This window comes from Amphibalanus amphitrite, unplaced genomic scaffold, assembly GCF_019059575.1.
Source record: "Amphibalanus amphitrite isolate SeventyFive unplaced genomic scaffold, NRLGWU_Aamphi_draft 000557F_arrow, whole genome shotgun sequence".
Taxonomy (NCBI): Eukaryota; Metazoa; Arthropoda; class Thecostraca; order Balanomorpha; family Balanidae; genus Amphibalanus; species Amphibalanus amphitrite.
The window spans coordinates 372,881-391,366 of NW_024882051.1; the positions used below are offsets into that span (position 1 = coordinate 372,881).

At 48.0% G+C, this 18,486-nt stretch overlaps 1 protein-coding gene across 1 annotated transcript in view; it reads right to left on the bottom strand.

Annotated features, from left to right (window-relative positions):
* LOC122393847 (acid phosphatase type 7-like) overlaps positions 1-18,486 on the bottom strand; it is a 102,847-nt gene that overhangs the window by 72,292 nt on the left and 12,069 nt on the right. The window contains exons 3-4 of the mRNA XM_043390261.1: positions 9,423-9,614; positions 8,782-8,914 (exon numbers count right to left, since the gene is read on the bottom strand). Of these exons, the coding sequence (XP_043246196.1) occupies positions 8,782-8,914; positions 9,423-9,614 (325 nt within the window). The remainder of the gene's footprint in view (positions 1-8,781; positions 8,915-9,422; positions 9,615-18,486) is intronic.

The following is an 18,486-nucleotide window of genomic DNA, read 5'->3' on the forward strand; positions in this document are numbered from 1 at the left end:
AGGCTTTGATAGGCTGGCCGCTAATGACGTCAAGTGACGTCATTTTTGCCATCTTCGACCCAAAAAAGGTTTTGCGGGAAGAGCTGTCAGTCTCGCCTACAGCTTTAGAGACACAGAAAAAATGTTTTTGACATGAAAGGTGTAGAATTAACAGGGTTATAAAACTGCTATCTCGGATTTTTTGACTTTTTGGATTTTGACCCCCAAACATAAAGAAATCAATTTTTTGAATATAATAGCAAAAAATCATTAAGTTTTTTTTTAATTTCGAAAAAACGGAATATATGTGATAGTCCCTGCCACCTTCTATCCACATCCCAAATTTGAGATCGAAGCTCTTTTTTGGCCAAGTCATAGTGAAAAAAAACTGTTCAAAATTGATGACGTCAAATTTTCAAACTCAATTTTTAGCCCTTCTAGACCACGTACCCAGGGGCGTAGGCAGGGGGGGGCCACTGGGCCATGCCCCCCCCCCCTTGGGCGCCGAAGGCGCCCTTTGCGATTGGGGGGCGCCGAAGGCGCCCTCCAATCGCAAATGCAATTGTGATATAATCGAATCGAAAAACAATCGCGACTGGAAGGCGCCCTCCAATCGCGAATGTGTTTACAGGGAAAATACGGATGGAGGGCGCCCTCGGAGGACGCCCATTCCAAATACGCCCTCCAAATACGGTTGGAGGGCTCCCTCGGGCGCCCTCCAACCACATTTGTAGGCTGTAGCTCTCTAAGCGTAACGGTGGTCGCCTATGTAAGCCGCTGTCCTGTAAATAAGCGCCCTCTCACCCGAAGGCGCCCTCCTGTAGGTCGCCACCCTGCTACACATTGCCGCCCTTCTGCTGATCGGCGTCCTCATAATTATTGGCGCTCTCCTACCTATTGAGCCCTCATGTGAAATTTTGAAGGCCGCCTTTCTCCCTTTTGGCACCCTCTTGTTCAGTGCCGCCCTCCTACCTATTGGTTCCCTAGTCCTTCCTGTTGAATGTTAATCGGGGCCCTTCTCCTATTGGCGCCCTCGTGTAGATCGCCGCCCTCCTAACCACTGGCACCCTCCTGTTGATCACCGCCCTCCTATCCACTGGCACCTTCCTGTTGACCAGCGCCCTCCGCACAGACGCCCTCCTGTTCGTGTCATCCTCTTGAGCAAAGGCGCCCTCCTCACCATTGCCACCCCCATTTTAATCGTCACCCTTCCGCTCATTGGCGACTTCCAGTTGATGACCGCCCTCCCACCTATTGGCGACCTCTTGTTGATCGCCACCCTCCTATTGGTGCTCTCCTGTTCCTCGCCACCCTCTTACCTGGTGGCGCCCTCCTGTTAATTGTTGATCGGCGCCCTCCTACCTATTGGTGCCCTCCTGTTGATCGCTGCCCTTCTATCCATTGGCGCCCTCCTGCTGCTCGCCAACTTCCTACCTATCGGTGCCCTACTGTCGAAACTCGGGATGTTGATCGGGACTCTTCTACCTATTAGTGCCCTCCTGTGGATCGCAGCCCTTCTACCTATTGGCAACATCCGTTGATCGCTGCCCTCCTATCATTTATTTACTCCTTTGGCATGTTTTTCAACTTAGTCGTTCTATTGCACATAGTTGATGTCTTGCCTGTGAAAACTGCCACAAATGAACGTGCATTCAGCACAATGAATGAAGTATCTATACCTACCAAAACTATCTACGCTCTACGATGCATAAAACACGTCTTTGGTCTTAACGTATTGATCCTACTTTACGTGCATCATGGCATCTATATGGATTACGATTAAGTATTGTCAACAGGTTCGGGCGCAACAGCAGGCATCTGAAGTTTCGGTGATTGAAACTGGTTATGTGGGTACACTGTATGCATCTGTGAGAAGGCTATGAAGGCTGGTCTGAGGTAATTTGGATGATGTTTACGCATCTCGCGCTCCGGTATCAATCCGATACGGTGATCTGGTGCGTAGATATGCCACCGCCAATAAACTTTTATACATCGACACCCATGAGCCAAGCTTTCTGTACAGTTTGTGTGGCAGCGGCCCGACCAAACCTTAGGTATTTTTTACACCTTCAAATTTGGTAAAAGAGCGAGAGGAGCTTTGAACAGTGATCGTATAAAAGGCGTGCCTAAAAAGCGGAGGAAAAGGTTGTTTTCAAAAATTTCGCGCGCCTTCGGCGCAGCATTTCAAGAACACTTGACCTTTTGTGACCTGGAGTATAAAGAATACACACGATGCAAAATCAATGCAGCACGACCTATACGAGGTTACGCAAAAAAAAAAAAACTGGTGGCATGGTAAAAAACGCCTCCCAACCCCCCAACCCTCACTGAGCGATTTTTTATCTCGCGACCGTATGGCGCCCTCCTTGGGTGAGGTGGCGCCCTCCAAACCCTTGGCCCCCCACTTCGCGATTTTCTAAATACGCCGCTGCACGTACGGCAAAACAAAGACCACCATTAGACTCGCCGTGACAAGCTGCATCGAATCCCTAGCGGTGACCTTGACCTCCGCGGTCTGTTGCGGCTCCAAAGCCAAGCCGGCGTCGAATTTGGAGAGCTCGGGCCCTCCCAGCTCGGCACAAAGTTCCATCTATGCAACACATCAAGTCATCCTAGTTTTGATCCCGGTTGCGACCTTCCGCAAGCAAAAGATGCGCAATTGAATTGCTTATGCATGTCGTTCGCTCTCAGAGTTCAGATAGGATTCCGCCCTGATTTTGAGGGGGCAACTGTGATGAAGGGTCGGCATGACATAAGGAAGCGGCACTGTGCCGAGGGGCGGCATCACCAGAAATAGGCGTCATTGTGCTGAGGGGCGGCAGCGGCACTGTCTCAGACGGCGGCTCTTGACTAATTGGTGACATCCCATCGATGGGAGGCATTGAGGTGGGGTTTAGCATTGTGCGGAGACGAGGAATTTTTGTGAGAAGCAGCACAATGCTGAGAGGAAACACATCGAGGGGCGGCACTGTGCCGAAAGGAGGCTCTAAGGCAATGGGCGGCACTGTGCAGTGTGCTCATGGGGCGGCATTGCTGTGAATAGACGGCACCGCAATTGGGAAGCGACAAGTTGTCCAGGGGCAGCATCACATTTAGAGGCGGTGCTTTGCTGGAGGGCGGCTCTCGACTAAACAGTAGCATCCCATCAGGGGGCGGTAGCGGTAGCGGCGGCAACACCAGCGCCTTGCTGGGGAGGTGTTTGAACACCCCCTTACGGTCTTCGCGAATATCTTTATAAAACGCGGCACCTGGCACCGGTTTTTGGTACACCTTATTATTCGTCTTTTCCACATGTTGTTAAAATCTCAGACCCAGCTATTTTCAGGTCAGGTCACCACGTCACGTCACGTGACTTCCCTTCAGAAAACGTCATAATGCTCGCCAGAGCACAACGGCTTAATGATCGCTTTGAAACTTTCAGCGATTGATGACAGTAACATTACCTATGTATGAAATGCTTATCTTGGAAATTGGATATATGTATGTCACCTAAGACTAGATGCCGGCAGCGCTCTTGCGTTGCCTTGGGCCAGAATTGGAGGAACGGTACTGAGGGCACACACCGGGCCAAACCACCGAAACCCAGACTGAGCTGACTGAGCAGCTTGGACTGAACCGACTGAACCTGAAACCAGCCGAAACATCCCAAAAATGTTTGGAAACACGTGAGATTGGTATGGATATCTACCTACAGGAAGATATGAATTAACTGCACGTGCATAGTTCATGTCCCAGGCACCCCAGTGCAATCATTTTCATAACATACTGTAGCGTGTGTCTAGTTCTATCAGTGTACCGACTTTTGTGTCGCTAGCTCGACGTTTCCCGTGATCAGAGGATCCATCGTCAAAACCGTTAACCGCCCCCCGCACGCGCAGCTTGCACCCCTCGGATATTATCTCGCCGGAATGTCATGACTCAATGCATTCTTCTTATGACCTGTAAGTTTTGAACCAGTTAGAGCTGTCGTTTACCCTGCAGGCGTGGCAACGTATGAAGGGGTACAATCGGCTTGCACGTGCATAGCTCATGCACCACAGAGTTTAGCTGAACCAAATGAACACTATTTTGGAGGTCTTGCCTGGGACTACGATTGAACCGATTTTGAAGTTGATAGCTCAAAATTTCTTTGAGCCAGAGGACCTCAGGTCAAAACGGTTTTCCGCCCCCAGCACGTGCAGCCTTCACCCCTCGCAGACGGTGACCCCCCTGAAAAATGGTTCAAGGTGTTACCGATGTGTCCCGCCAGTGTGGCTTTGTCCGTGACCTCGGGTTGACCTGCAGCCTTGACAAAAAAATTCGTGTCACCGAAACTTTGAAGCGAAATATATCGTGTGCCACGAAGCACGGAGCGAACCGAGGCCAGCACCAAAAGTTTACCTCGCCGGAGACGAGTCGAACGGACCCACTTTCGTCCCGATCGGTTCACCCATTTTGATTGCGTCAAAATATGAACTTCGTAGCTACCATAGGTCGGCCGGAAATGACATCAGAGTGACGTCATGTTCGGCCGATTTCGACGCAAAACATTGAACCACGGCAATCGCTCCCAAGAGCTCAGTTTTTAAGCTAGATCCAATTTCTTCGCATGAGAGGACTAAGAATAGACTGCGCTATCAAACTGCTATCTGGGATTGTCAAAATATTGAAAATTTTGAAAATTATATATAAAAAATTTAAAATCAAAGTACAAGTTTGGTACCCTCAGGGTATCTAAAGCATCTGTTCACGAGTGTGTAAACCAAAAATGAGCCTGATCTGACTTGTAAGACGGCGGCCAGAGCCCAAAAGGTGAACAAGCCAAAATGCTAATAATTTTTACTTTGACCTGACCTGAGACGTCATCGGTGACCTCGAGGTCAATGACATTAGATTTCGTTCAACAGTTTTTCCGAGGCTATCAGACGCCGTTTGAATTTTGACGATCAGCCCAGTGGTTTCGGAGTTAGGAGGGGGGGGGGCGACATGAAGAGCCCCCCCGCCCCCCCCCCCCCCAGTGTGGCGCGTTATACGCAGAAAGGTGAAATGCTCTGCTTATGAATGGGAACACACTCAAACATCAGGCATGCTATGTACGGTGAAGGGGAGGCGTCACATTCAGGGGCGGTTTCGCAAAGTGGGCAGCTGCAGCTTAACCTTCCAGGCGGTGGGGGGGGGGTTGCCCCGCCTTTAGTTTTTTTCAATATATCTCCAGAACCGCTGCGCCGATCGTCACCAAACTTTCAGTACCCTCCCATGAATAGCTTTTGCACATTGTGACCAAATTTTTTCCAAATGCTATGATAGGTTGGCCGCTAATGACGTCACGGTCAGAGTGACGTCATTTCTGCCATTTTCCACCCAAAAAAAGCTTCGCGGGAAGAGCTGTCAGAACTACAGCTTTAGAGATACAGAAAAATGGCTCGACATAAAAGGTGCAGAATAGACAGGGCTACAAAACTGCTATCTCGGATTGCATCGAATCAAATTTTTTTTTTGAATATTTTAGCCGAAAAATCCAAAAAGTTTTTTTTTAATTTCGACAAAATCGGAATATACCTATGTGGTAGCCCCTTCCCCCTCCTGTCCACATACTAAATTTGAGATCGATCATCGATACCTCTTTTTTGGCCAAGTTATAGCGAAAAACTGTTCAAAATTGATCACGTCAAATTTTCAAATTCAATTTTTAGGAATTCTAGACGTCGTAGCGCAAAACAAAGACCACCATTATACTCCCCGTGACGAGCTGCATCGAATCAATACCCAATTTATGCAAAACTATCAACTTTGAAATTTGACCTTTTTTTACCTGACCTTGACCTGACCTCCCCAAGAAAGTGACCTAAACCGTACCTGATGGTCTGATAACCAACACCATTGAGTTGTAAATGAAAATTGGCCATAAACATGCATCGCACAACCTTAGGAAAGTTGGGTTCATGTGCTGACCCTTGGTGACCTGACATGTGACCTGACCTGGTATTATCAGTGACCTCTAATAGCAAATATGTACTAGGCAACTGACGCTCTATCGCTGATTTTCGACAAAATGCGTTTTACTCGGTGTTATAGCGCATTCCCTAGAAGACCCGTGAACGGTGAAACATTTTATCTTTGACCTGACCTGTGACGTCATCGGTGACCCCGAAGTCAATGAAATTTGGTTTCTCTCGACAAATTTGACAGGGCTATCGAACACCGTTTGAATTTTGTGGACCCGTCCAGTAGTTTCGGAGATGTAAGGGGCAGAAAATTGCCCCCTCCCCCACCGCGCGGAAGGTGGCCGGGAGGCCCACCGCCTGCCGGGTTAAAAAGGGCGCCCATTTCCTTCACCCTTGGCGTCATTGAGATAGCCTCATTGTAAAATAACCCTCGCCGGCATGGGGGGGGTTAATGCAACCCGCCCCCCCCCCCCTAAGGTTTTTCGCGAATAACTCGCGTAAAAAGCGGCCGATCGCGACGGAACTTTCAGTACCCTCGCATTGATCAATTTTACACCTACCCTGAAAATTTCATGACCCTGACCCAAATGACATTTGACCTGTGACCTCTTTTCCGAGACCATGTTTGGCCGGAATCGCGATTCAGCGTATGTCGGCTTGCATTATCCGCGCGTTTGCAAGCTTTTCGTGGCTTCAAACGTTCAAACATGTGATTTGATGTTGGTCCCATGCATTAGGGTGGATGTCAAGGTCACCTGAAGGTCAGGTCAGGTCATTGACCTTTGGTGACCCTTTGGTGACTAGAGACGTCAATCGGATACCAACTTTTTGGTATACCGATACCATGGATGATTTTTTTGGTATTTTGTTGGTATTATGAATACTCGCTTATGTATAAGAGGCTGTGAATTTGGTAAAAAGTCGGTATTTCCCGAATATTCCTAAGTTGGTTCGGTTTCGGTATTTTCCCATGGTTTGGTTTGGTATTTGGTTTGGTATCGGTATCCTGATTTTCTGTAACTGACATCACTATTGGTGACCTCGGTTCACTTTTTCGACTTTTACATGTTTCTAGGCTAGTTTTTGGAGCTGATTTCGAATTTAGCAACCATTTGAACATTTACGAAGTAGTTTTGGTGCCTTCGTAACATGTTACGAAGCTGTCAGAGGCGGTTGACACGTACTACGAATACCCGTCACGACCCCTACCGGTTGACCTGACCTGACCTGACCCGACCTGGTCTAAATGCTTAAAGACATCATCTCTGATCATACTAACACGATATTCGTGATCAGCACCCCGGAATACCCCATAGCAGCCACACTTTATGACTTTCAAAGTCCCGATTTCCCCGATTTTCGGGTCATTGACCTGCGGCCAGTTTTACCAACAGAAAAATAGCCGCCTACCGGAATTTTTTGCCTAAAGACCGCTTCACATACGGATCGTAAACGGTAACGCCCTATCCGCTTACGTGCCCAGCGCGTTTACGATCTGTATGTGAAGCGGTCTTTAGACAAGCAATTCTGGCAGGCGGCTATTTTTCTGTTGGTAAAACTGGCCTCTGACCTTGAAGGTTACCCGATGACTTAGGACCTTAAAATTGGATTTCATCGGCTTCCTCTCGTGACGGGCAGCACGCTCGTTTTTTCCGCGAAGCTCTAGCTCGATCAGGGGCCAAACGCGAGGGGGGTCGTACCAACCACCCTTGTGCCGTCGAAGGACGCAAAATGGCCTGTGCCGGCGAGGGTAACTACCCGGCGTCAGTGGATTCAGAGGGGCGCCATCGATCTTAGATGAGGGCGGGGCGACTGTAGTCTCCATTCAGGTGGGCGCCAGTGGCTATTGAGGGGCGCCAGCGATCTCGGATTGGACGACTGTGATTGATCTGCAGAAGGGCGCCTGGTGCCTAGAGGGGTGCCAATTGAGCTTGGATGGGGTCACTGTTTCCTTCGGTAGGGCGCCCAACGCTCTAGAGGAGCGCCATTGAGCTTGGATGGGCCGACTTTAATCTCAAGTGGGCGCCATTGATCTCGGATGGTCCGACTGTGATATTCAAAGTGGCACCAGTGGTTTCAGAGGGGCGCCATCAATCTTGGATGGGGCGACTGAAGTCCCCGTTCAGGTGGGCGCCATGAGGGGTACTAGCGACCTTGGATGGGGCGACTGTGATCTTCAGAAGGGCGCTGAGGGGCGCCATTCGGCTTGGATGGGGCGACTGTAGTCTGGGATGGGGCGACTGTAGTCTGGGATGGGGCGACTGTAGTCTCAAGGAGCGTCTCGGATGGGGTGCCAGTGCTCTAGAGGGGCGCCATTGGTTTCAGATGGCTGCAATAGATCTTAGATGGGGCAGCTGTGGTCTCCGTTCAAGAAGGCGCCAGTGGCTTTTGATGGGCGCCGTCGACCCTGGGATTCGGAATACTCTGGTTTCTGGGGGGGGGGGGCGCCCTTCAGCATTGGGATTCAGGTTGTCGTTGGGGTGCTCTGGAGAATATTGTAATGTCCAGGCACCCCCAAAAAGATATTAAGTTCGATCCCTGCTTGCATTTCACTTTTTATTTCATGTTCCTTCTGTAACGGCATCAGCCTAGTTGGCGCTACTTGGGTCGCCATCTGGGCGGCTGGGCGAAAAGGGGGCCATGGCCCCTATGCCCCCCCCCCCCCCGTCTACGCCACTGGTAACCAGTAATATGAGTACAGAGTCACAGACTGGGCGTTCCCTCAGTACAGTTGACAGTTGACACTAACCTGGGTACAGACTGGGCGTTCCCGTAATGCAGCTGGCACTAACCTGGGCAGGGACTGGACGTTGTCGCAGTCCACTTGACACTCACCTGGACAGGGACTGGCCGTTCTCGGAGTCCACTTGACACTCACCTGGGCAGGGACTGGGCGTTCTCGGAGCCCATGTCTCCATAGACGGCCAGCCGGGGACTCCAGTCCACACCGGCGGCCATCGACGTGAAAAAGAACAGCTCCGACCACCCGGCGTCGCTGCCCACCTGATACACTGCGCGTGCAGAGACGGGGCACGACCCGTGTCAGAACCGGACCCACTGCCCCCCACTGCCGGATACATCCAGTCAGCAATCAACGATCGACAGCAGAAATAAGATCTATGGTCTGCTGGTCTGATGGGTTTCCATCTCTGACCTGAAGCCAGTATTACTATACCATGGATAAAATAATCCATCCATGGTTTTGCGTACCGAAAGTCGCTGCTGTGGTTGTTTTTAGCCACTAAGGTCGCCCATGAGTTTCACCAGGAACGCGAAAAAACAGCCGCCGACTTGTAAAAATATTAGCAAACTGAATTAATACATTTTAGCATCGGCAGTTACTTTTTCGCGTGGTTTATAAGTCTATACTTTCGGGGCGATTTTTCTGTCGGTGAAAATGGTCTCTGGTCCAGCAAAGATGATGAGCACGAGGTACATTTACCGAAGCGCGTCCCCGGCGCCGTGGGAGCTGGCCGCCGTGCCGTATATCCGGCTGGCGGCGCGCGACTGGCCACTGACCGTAGGTGGTGTTGGGCTGCAGGCCGGTCAGCGTGGCGCGGTGCACGTACTGCGCCCGCCGCAGCTCGCCGCCGTCCACGAACCGAGAGGCGGCGCCGACGGCGCGCGTGTCGGGCCGCCGCCGGCCGTAGTACACCTCCGAGCCAACCGGCTCGGACGTGCTCCACGTGACCACCATCTGCGACGGCTCCTCTGCCGGAGACGGGGAAACGTGACCACCATCTGCGACAGCTCCCCTGCCGAGACACGGGGAATGGGTCACGGCTCCCCTGCCAAGACACGGGGAATAGCTCACGGCTCCTCTGCCGGAGACGGGGAATAGCTCACGGCTCCTCTGCCGGAGACGGGGAATGGGTCACGGCTCCCCTGCCGAGACACGGGGAATGGGTGACGGCTCCCCTGCCGAGACACGGAGAATGGGTGACGGCTGCCCTGCCGAGACACGGAGAATGGGTCACGGCTCCCCTGCCAAGACACGGGGAATAGCTCACGGCTCCTCTGCCGGAGACGGGGAATGGGTCACGGCTCCCCTGCCGAGACACGGGGAATGGGTGACGGCTCCCCTGCCGAGACACGGAGAATGGGTCACGGCTCCCCTGCCAAGACACGGGGAATAGCTCACGGCTCCTCTGCCGGAGACGGGGAATGGGTCACGGCTCCCCTGCCGAGACACGGGGAATGGGTGACGGCTCCCCTGCCGAGACACGGAGAATGGGTGACGGCTCCCCTGCCAAGACACGGTAAATGGGTGACGGCCGCCCTGCCGAGACACGGGGTATGGGTGACGGCTGCCCTGCCGAGACACGGGAAATGGGTGACGGCTCCTTGAGGCACGGGGAATAGCTCACGGCTCTTCTGCCGAGACACGGGGGAATGGGTGACCGCTCCTCTGCCCACACACAGGGCACAGCTCCTCTGCCCAGACAAATACAGGGGCAATAGTGTGCAGCATTTAACCTTCCCGGTGGTGGGGGGGGGGCATTTTTTGCCCCCCCCCCCTAGTTTTTTCGATATATCTCCAGAACCGCCGCGCCGATCGTCACCAAACTTTCAGTACCCTCCTGTGAATAGCATTTACTCTTGGTGACCAAATTTTTTTTCCAAAGGCTATGATAGGTTGGCGGCTAATGACGTCGGAGTGACGTCATTTCAGCCATTTTCGACCCCAAAAAGGCTTCGCGAGAAGAGCTGTCAGGCCTAGAGCTTTACAGATACAGAAAAATGTTTTAGACAAAAAAGGTGTAGAATTAACACTTCAGGGCTACAAAACGTTGTTATCTCGGATTTTGAATTTTTTTTGATTTTGACAGAAAAAATAGATTTTTTTAAATATTATAGCCGAAAATCCAAAAAGTTTTTTGAATTTCGAAAAAAAAAAACGGAATATATGTGATAGTCCCTGCCGCCTTCTATCTACATACCAAATTTGAGATCGATATCTTTTTTTGGCCAAGTTATAGAAAAAAAAACTTCAAAATAAATGACGTCAAATCTTCAAATTCTATTTTTAGTAATTCTAGACCACGTAGCGCAAAATAAAGACCACCATTAGACTCCCCGTGACGAACTGCATCGATTCGATACCTATTTTATGCAAAATTATCAACTTTGAAATTTGACCTTTTTGACCTGACCTTGATCTGACTTCCACCAGAGAGTGACCTAAACCGTACCTGATGGTCTTATAACCAACACCATTAAAATGGAAATGAAAAATTGGCCATAAAACATGCATCGCACACCCTTAGTAAAGTTGGGTTCATGTGCTGACCCTTGATGACCTGACCTGTGACCTGACCTGGTATTATCAGTGACCACTAATACAAAATGTGTTTTACTCGATGTTATAGCGCATTCCCTAAAAGACCCGTGAACGGTGAAATATTTTATCTTTGACCTGACCTGTGACGTCATCGGCAACCCCGAGGTCAATGAAATTTGGTTTCCTTCGACAAATTTTACAGGGCTATCAAACGCCGTTTGAATTTTACGGATCCGTCCAATAGTTTCGGAGATACGGGAGGCAAGACAATGCCCCCCCCCCACCGCGTGGAAGGTGTCCGGGAGGCCCACCGCCTGCCGGGTTAAACCGAGCCAGGGTGGCATAGGCGGCGAAACGATTTGAGACAAGGGGGATATCGGTTCGAAGGGTCAAGCCTAAGGTACCCCGAAATCATGTTTTCTCATCAGATTTAGGCTAATTATTTTTCGTCACAGCCCTCGCTGTTTTTTTTTTACAAAAAAAGAGAAATATTATAACTACAAACTAATATGTATTAGTTTGTAGACATTAACTTTGCTTCGCCATACGTTAAAAAAAAAACATCGAAAACAAAAACACCCAATCTTTATGCTCTTCAGCTGATGGGCTCGGAAAAGTGAACCAAGGTTATCTAAAGCCAATGACCTTGACCTGATCTTCATTTGGCCTTGACTCAGGCCACGGTCAAGGGTCGTGGGGGGGTCAGGGTCATGTTATTTTCAAGGTATGTGTTAAATTGATTATCTCGAGAATACTAAAAGGTTCGCCATGATTGGGCACTTTTACGAGAGTTATTTTCTAATAATAATATAGGAAAAACCAGCAACCTCATAACATAAATCAGAAATAGGAGCCAAAAAGTTACACTTAAAATGATCGAATATTTTGCTCCTGGAGCTTCATCAGCGATAATGACAGAAAAGAAACTTGATGACCAGCTTTTTAAGAGAGTTACTTCCAAAAAACCGAGGGATGGGTCTATCCAAGCCTGTGACGGGGGTCAAGCCTAAGGTACCTACCCCGAAATTATGTTTTCTCATCAGATTTAGGCTACTTATTTTTGTGTAGGTGTCCCACCACCTCTTAAGTCAATAACATTTTTAACGATTCTTCGTACCGGGTATCGTAAAAGGGACCAATTACTTTAAAGGGACTATCCCACCTTTAACATGGGGTTTGAGAATTGAGATAGCCAAGTTTGCGGCGAGGTTCAGAAACCACTATCTATCTACAGGGTGTCCCATAAGTTCGTTCTCACATTATGTTTGCATGTGAAACAGAGTACATTGCGTTTTGGTATATTTATGACCCCTCAATGTGCTCCCCATTTAATAGGCAAACACATGAATGCATGCTGCGGCATGCCAACCGGCATGTTTGGCTGCATAGCAGGCTTAAAGTTAACCCAGACTGACTTGACATGCGCCGTGAGCTCCTCGAGGCTGGAACAGCGCTACGCTTCGACGAGCCTCAACTTCAGCATAACCAACAAATTTTTATGAAATTTTGATCCGATGAGGTGCCTGGCATGTGATCTTGCCACAAACGCCTGTCACAGTCTCCTTGCACCGCTTTTAAGCTTTGCTTGACCTGTGCACTGATGCACTGTCTTGCCTGAAGATGGGCCTACGACCTCCCGGATGCCATTTTCTCCTCTATAAATGTGTTCATACTCGCGGTTCGAGTTCAGCTTTAGGGCTGAAATTCCTCCTAGATGTTCTTGGAAAAGCATTCTGCTTCCCAAAACTGTTTCTGGGTTGCCACTTGTAACTTGATCAACTCCAGAACGCCTACAGGGTGTTTCACTAAAAGTGTCAAAAAGAAAATGCTTATTAAAGATATATAAAATACGCAAAGCACGTGGTTGCGCACGTGGCTTTGTTGCAAATTTTTGGACATTTATGCTTTGGCCACTTAAGATATATTTTACACTCATACGGAGCGAGGGCAGGAGGCCAAAGTTACTAGTCGTTTTTTTCCTTATACAGAACAAGAACAGGTTATTTACACCGCAACGGGAGCGGTGGATTACACTTACATTTGGTGCTATCAGAAGCATTGAAACCGTACGCCGACTTTTCAGGAAACGTTTCACTCTCTCACCTCGCTACGACCCAGATTATAAAAGTTTCAAAAGGCTTCTTGAGAGGTTTAAAAGGGTTCCTTTGATGCCGGTTCCAGTCCAAAAAAAGGCGGGTCGCCCCCACCTCTCGGCGGAAATCGTTGAAAAGGTCAGGGTCTTTTTTAGGGCCTTTTAAGATAACAAGAAGCTTATTTCAACATCAGAAATAGCCAAGCCCCCAATTTATCAGAAACAACCACTGTAACGGCTGTAGCCACCAAGAACTGGCTGGACCAGAAGTTCCGTTCCCGGGCCGAATAATCAGCTGCCTCACCGCCCGCCCCTGGCCAGCGCGAGGCCCCGATCTGTCACCGCTAGCCTTCTGGTTTTGGTCAGTAGCTCTCGCAGAGCTGAGGAAGACTTAAGTCGCATCACTTTTGGAGCTGAAGAGCACAATGCAAGGCTTTGCCGACAGTCTGGACGCTGAAGATGAAAACGGGCTGTGAGGCACCTCCGGACACGTGCCGAAACGGTGCATCAAAAGAAGCGGCGGATATGTGGAATAGGTTTGAGTGACGGTGATATCATTTTTATATATTCAAATGTCCAACAATCGCGGATGGAATGATGTGCAAATGTCCATAGAAAACATTGTTATTATGTGCATAAGGGCCTTTTACTTTTTGACACTTTTAGTGAAACACCCTGTATAACCCCACAACACAGTGACCCTGGCCTTTTGCATAGGAACATAACGGGACGAAATGAAGGCCTCCTCCTTCGCCCTTATGGGGTTGTTTTCGGGTTTGGACGGGTGTTTCATCTCGAACGTGGACTAGTTAGTCCAGATGACCTGGTTGATGTCATCAGCCCTCTAGTTTTGTTTAGCCTCAGGCATAACGAAACTCATGTTTGGCCATTTTAAGACATTTTTGACTGTTTTGTGCCCTCCGGTAAGCAAAGCTTAAGTCACCTTGAGTTATGTACCCCGAAAGAACACTCTTAGACAGCTGGTAATCCATCCTGAAAAGTCTGTTTACCAACTTTCTAACCCTTTGACCTTTTTGATTGCCACTTTGGCGCCACACAGTTTTGGCCACTTGGCTCATTCCTGAGGGCTGGCTAGAAAGAGGATAAACTTGCAGTGATTGACTCCCAACAAATCATCGGCGTCACTTGCTGACTGTGCGTCCAGTTAGCGATGGATATTGGCTACAGACTGGTAGGCCTCAATCACCCTCAATCGTCGCGAATGGTCACGTGCTGACTAAATACTGAGACGTACCCGTATCGGAGACCTCTATGTTGCGGCGTTAGCCGTCTCTGTAGAAAGCGGGCTCTCTAGGAAAAACTTTTTTGTCTACAGAAATTAGCTACTGTGGAGCATATTTCTACCAGCCATGGCAACCATGTAAGCTCAGTTACGAACCAATTTCAGCGTGCCTTTAAGCAAGAAAGCCTAAAAACGTAAAATTTAGGTGAGAACGAACTTATGGGACACCCTGTAGGTTGCAACCCGCGCGGACTCTTGGTGTTGAAGAAATTCGTTCCCTTCATTTGAAAATGGGCCTTGTACAAGGCCCTATCTTCAACATGGAGCGACCGTTAGTGTGACGTCACCTCGTTTAGTCATTCTGATTTAAATGGGTTTGTTCGTTGAAAAATCGCTTAAAACTTGGTCTGAACTTTGTTGTGGTGCCTACAGAGTAAAAAGAATCAGTTTTATGACAGTAATGTGGCCTGGGGAAGGAGGTAATTTTGGGCTGTGACGTCACATATTTGAAAGTTTGTGTTTGGAATATGGGAAGCCTAAGATGTTTAATGAAAAATAAATGCCAGAACCGTGTTCCTGGTCATCCAATCTATAAAGTCGGGCACAATTTAACTGGTTTTAACAACATTTTAGAAGGTGGGATAGTCCCTTTAAATGAATGTATCCGAAATTCGTAAAACTATTAGCCAAGTGTCGATACAGTACCTTTTACTTCTCCGCCTCCATCATTGCCCAGACTGTTGAACTATACCGCCAAAGGAGCGGAACACGCGGACACGAGCTGATGCCCCGATCGCCTCCTCCAGCAGGCAGAACCGCCGGGCATTTCTCCTCACAGTAGGGGAAAGCGGGGTTAGACGGGCATCCTAACTTAACTCCTCCTGCCATTTTTCGGCCGGTTAGAAACAACACAGAGACACGAAAATGAGATTTTTAGACATTTTATTTCCATTTGCCAGAAGATGAAAATTAGGAAGAAATAAACTGTAGCTATTTTTGCAAAACCTGGCAAAAAACCGTCTTGTCCCACCCCATGGGGTAAGACGGTCACATGGGTAGGGTAAGACGGCCAGCTACTTTCACAGACCAGCACAGCTGGTAATAAATACCCGAGATTAGCCGCATTGATACAGTCGCTCGTTGGTTACATGTGCTTCGGAAAATACAGTATACGAGGTCGGAGGTTCGTGCAGAATGCGTATGCTTGTATATCCCGCGACCGCCTGGGGGGGGGGTCGGATCCCCCCTCCGTTTTTCTTGGATAACTCTTGAGCCGCTAACGCTATCAACTTGAAACTTGGCATACCTTCTCCCCCATCAATTTGACGTCTCCTGTGTAATTTTTAAGAAAAAATTTCCATTTTTTTTTAGATATATCGATTTTAGTGATGTAACTACATGGCGTTTTCAGTCAAAAAGTGGTAAATGTTTAAAAAATCGCCAAAAATCAAGGTTTGAAGCATATTGCAAACTAAGGACATAAAAAGACGCAGCTCAACGAGGTCTTTAACCCGCGCCCCGCTGGGGGGGGGCAGAATCTGCCCCCCCCCCCCTCCCGTTTTTCGCCAATAACTTCTAAACGCGTTACGCCAGCGACGTCAAACTTTCAGTACCTTATCATACATCAATTTGACACGTTCCCTGAAAATTTGAGCGAAATCCGTCGGAAATTTTTTGAGAAATTGACGTTTTAGTGACGTCATGTTCGCCATTTTCGCCTAAAAAACGGCAAAATTTCAAACGCCGCTAACTTCTTCATTTTTAAAGGAATCAAGACGTAACAAAAAAGATTATACGTGATTCTACTTTGTCTATCAAATGGCTATCTCGGTTTTTGGAAAATTTTGGATTTGGGCCAAAAATTTTCCAAAAAACTGACTTTTTTGGGAAAATATCTATAAAATCCAAAATTTTGAGTTTATCGAAAAAACCGGAATATATGTCAAAGAAGTGGTCTATGTGCACCTACATACCATTTTTTAGAAGAATCGGTTCAAAAATGTGGGAGTTATTCAAAATTTTATGACGTCACGACACACAAAAATTTTGAAAAATGATTTTTTTTGGAAGTTCTAGACCTCGTACGGAAATACAAATAGCACCATTCGATTCGCCGTGAAAAACTGCATCGGATAGACACCTTTTTAGGCCTAAACAACCAACTTCAAAATTTGACCTCACTTGACCTGACCTTGACCTGACCTCGACCTGAAATTCATCCAGAGGTGGTCCATATCACTTATTGAGTGTGCCTATTGAATTCCATGAGTAAAATGACCCATAAAACATGTGTCGCACATGCCCTTTTCTATATTTTGTTTTTGGTGACCTGACCTGACCTGACCTGACCTTGACCTTGACCTTTGAATGACATTGTGTGCAACGAATATTGTCTTGGTAGTCTAAGAACACGTTTTGGGCAATCAGTCTCAGTCCATTCTTCGGCAACTACGGTGCAAGGCCAATACTGTAGAAACTTGCATTTTGTACCCTTGACCTGACCTTGACCTGACCTCTGACCTACTTAAGCAAAAAAATTGGGCTCTTAAGATCCGCCTTGTTGAGAGCTTTCGATTGCCGTTTTCCCCGTCTTTCTACGACCATCGGTTCGGAAGTTAGACAGGGGGGGGCAGAATCTGCCCCCCCCCCCAGCAGGGCGCGTATGGCTGAATAGCCCAGCGGGGCGCGGGATATAATGTCTATCTCGGATTTTCCATAAAATGCGTTTTTCACCCCTAAAAAATCAAAAAACTATATTTTTGGGAAAACAGCTTATAAAATCCAAAATTTTGAGAATTTCCAAAAACCGGAATATATGTTATAGAACTCTAATAGAACATAAGATGTCCCAAATTTCAACTTTCTATCTTGATTTTTGACCCCCAAATTGTAAAAAATAGCTCCAACATGCATAGGGCATGGTGACGTCATAAGCATTTTCGCGAATTAGAGGCACTTCTGAACATCGCACGTGAAAACAAATGGCACCACTAGATTCCTGGGACAAAGGTCGTCTAGAAAAGTGCAGTTTTATGTCAAAAATAAAAAGTTGAAAAAAATGACTTTTTTCTTAGCCCTTGTTTAGTTATGTATGGTATAAACGATTTTTATGCCTTCAATGCACACTTATCACGAGCACAGTGACTTGGGGTCACATATACCTAACCATTACCATCGGATTCGGCGTGAAAAATAAGCCATAAACATGTGTCGCACGCCCATGTAGCAGAAAGTGAAAACCGTGACCTTTCGTGACCTGACCTGACCTTGACCCTTACTTAGTATGACCCCTATACGCACATGGTACCTTCACTAGGTCTTTGAGGTCATTTTGGTGAGTTTCAAGCAGCAGCTATCGATTCCGCTGTCCGTAAGCCTAATCATGCAAAACCCCAGAATTTGACCTTTGACCTGACCTTGACCCTAAAGTTGACCCCAATCTTAAAATCTTAAGAACGCTTCTCGAGATAACAGGGGGTGTCGGATCCGACCCCCCCCCCCCCCGCTCCAGGCTGTCATGAGTACGGAAATAGCCCAGGCGGTGACGGGATATAGGCCCTAGTTCAGAAGCCTTGTAAAGTCGTCTTTCATTGTCATTATGAGAGAATAAATTGTATACAACTACAAGGAATATTGTTAAAGGGACCCTTCCACCTTCAAAAAAGTTAATGAATTGGCATGAAAGTGATGTCGCTCGGTTCAGAAAGAGCGAAAACGAATACCTACCAAATTTCACCGAAAAAATAATCACCGGTTTTCAAGATATTAGACTTTTACTTTTGTTTACTTTTGGGGATCTCCGGTGTTCCTAGCGACTTTATTTGGAAGCATTAGTTTGGCAGGCTGAAAGTGCGGCACTTGTTGCGCGCAAAGCAGCATATACCACCGCGTGCTACAAAACGTTTTAGTCAAACATTTAAAAATCGTTCGATATCTGCGCTGACGTCACACATTCAGAGGGGTATTC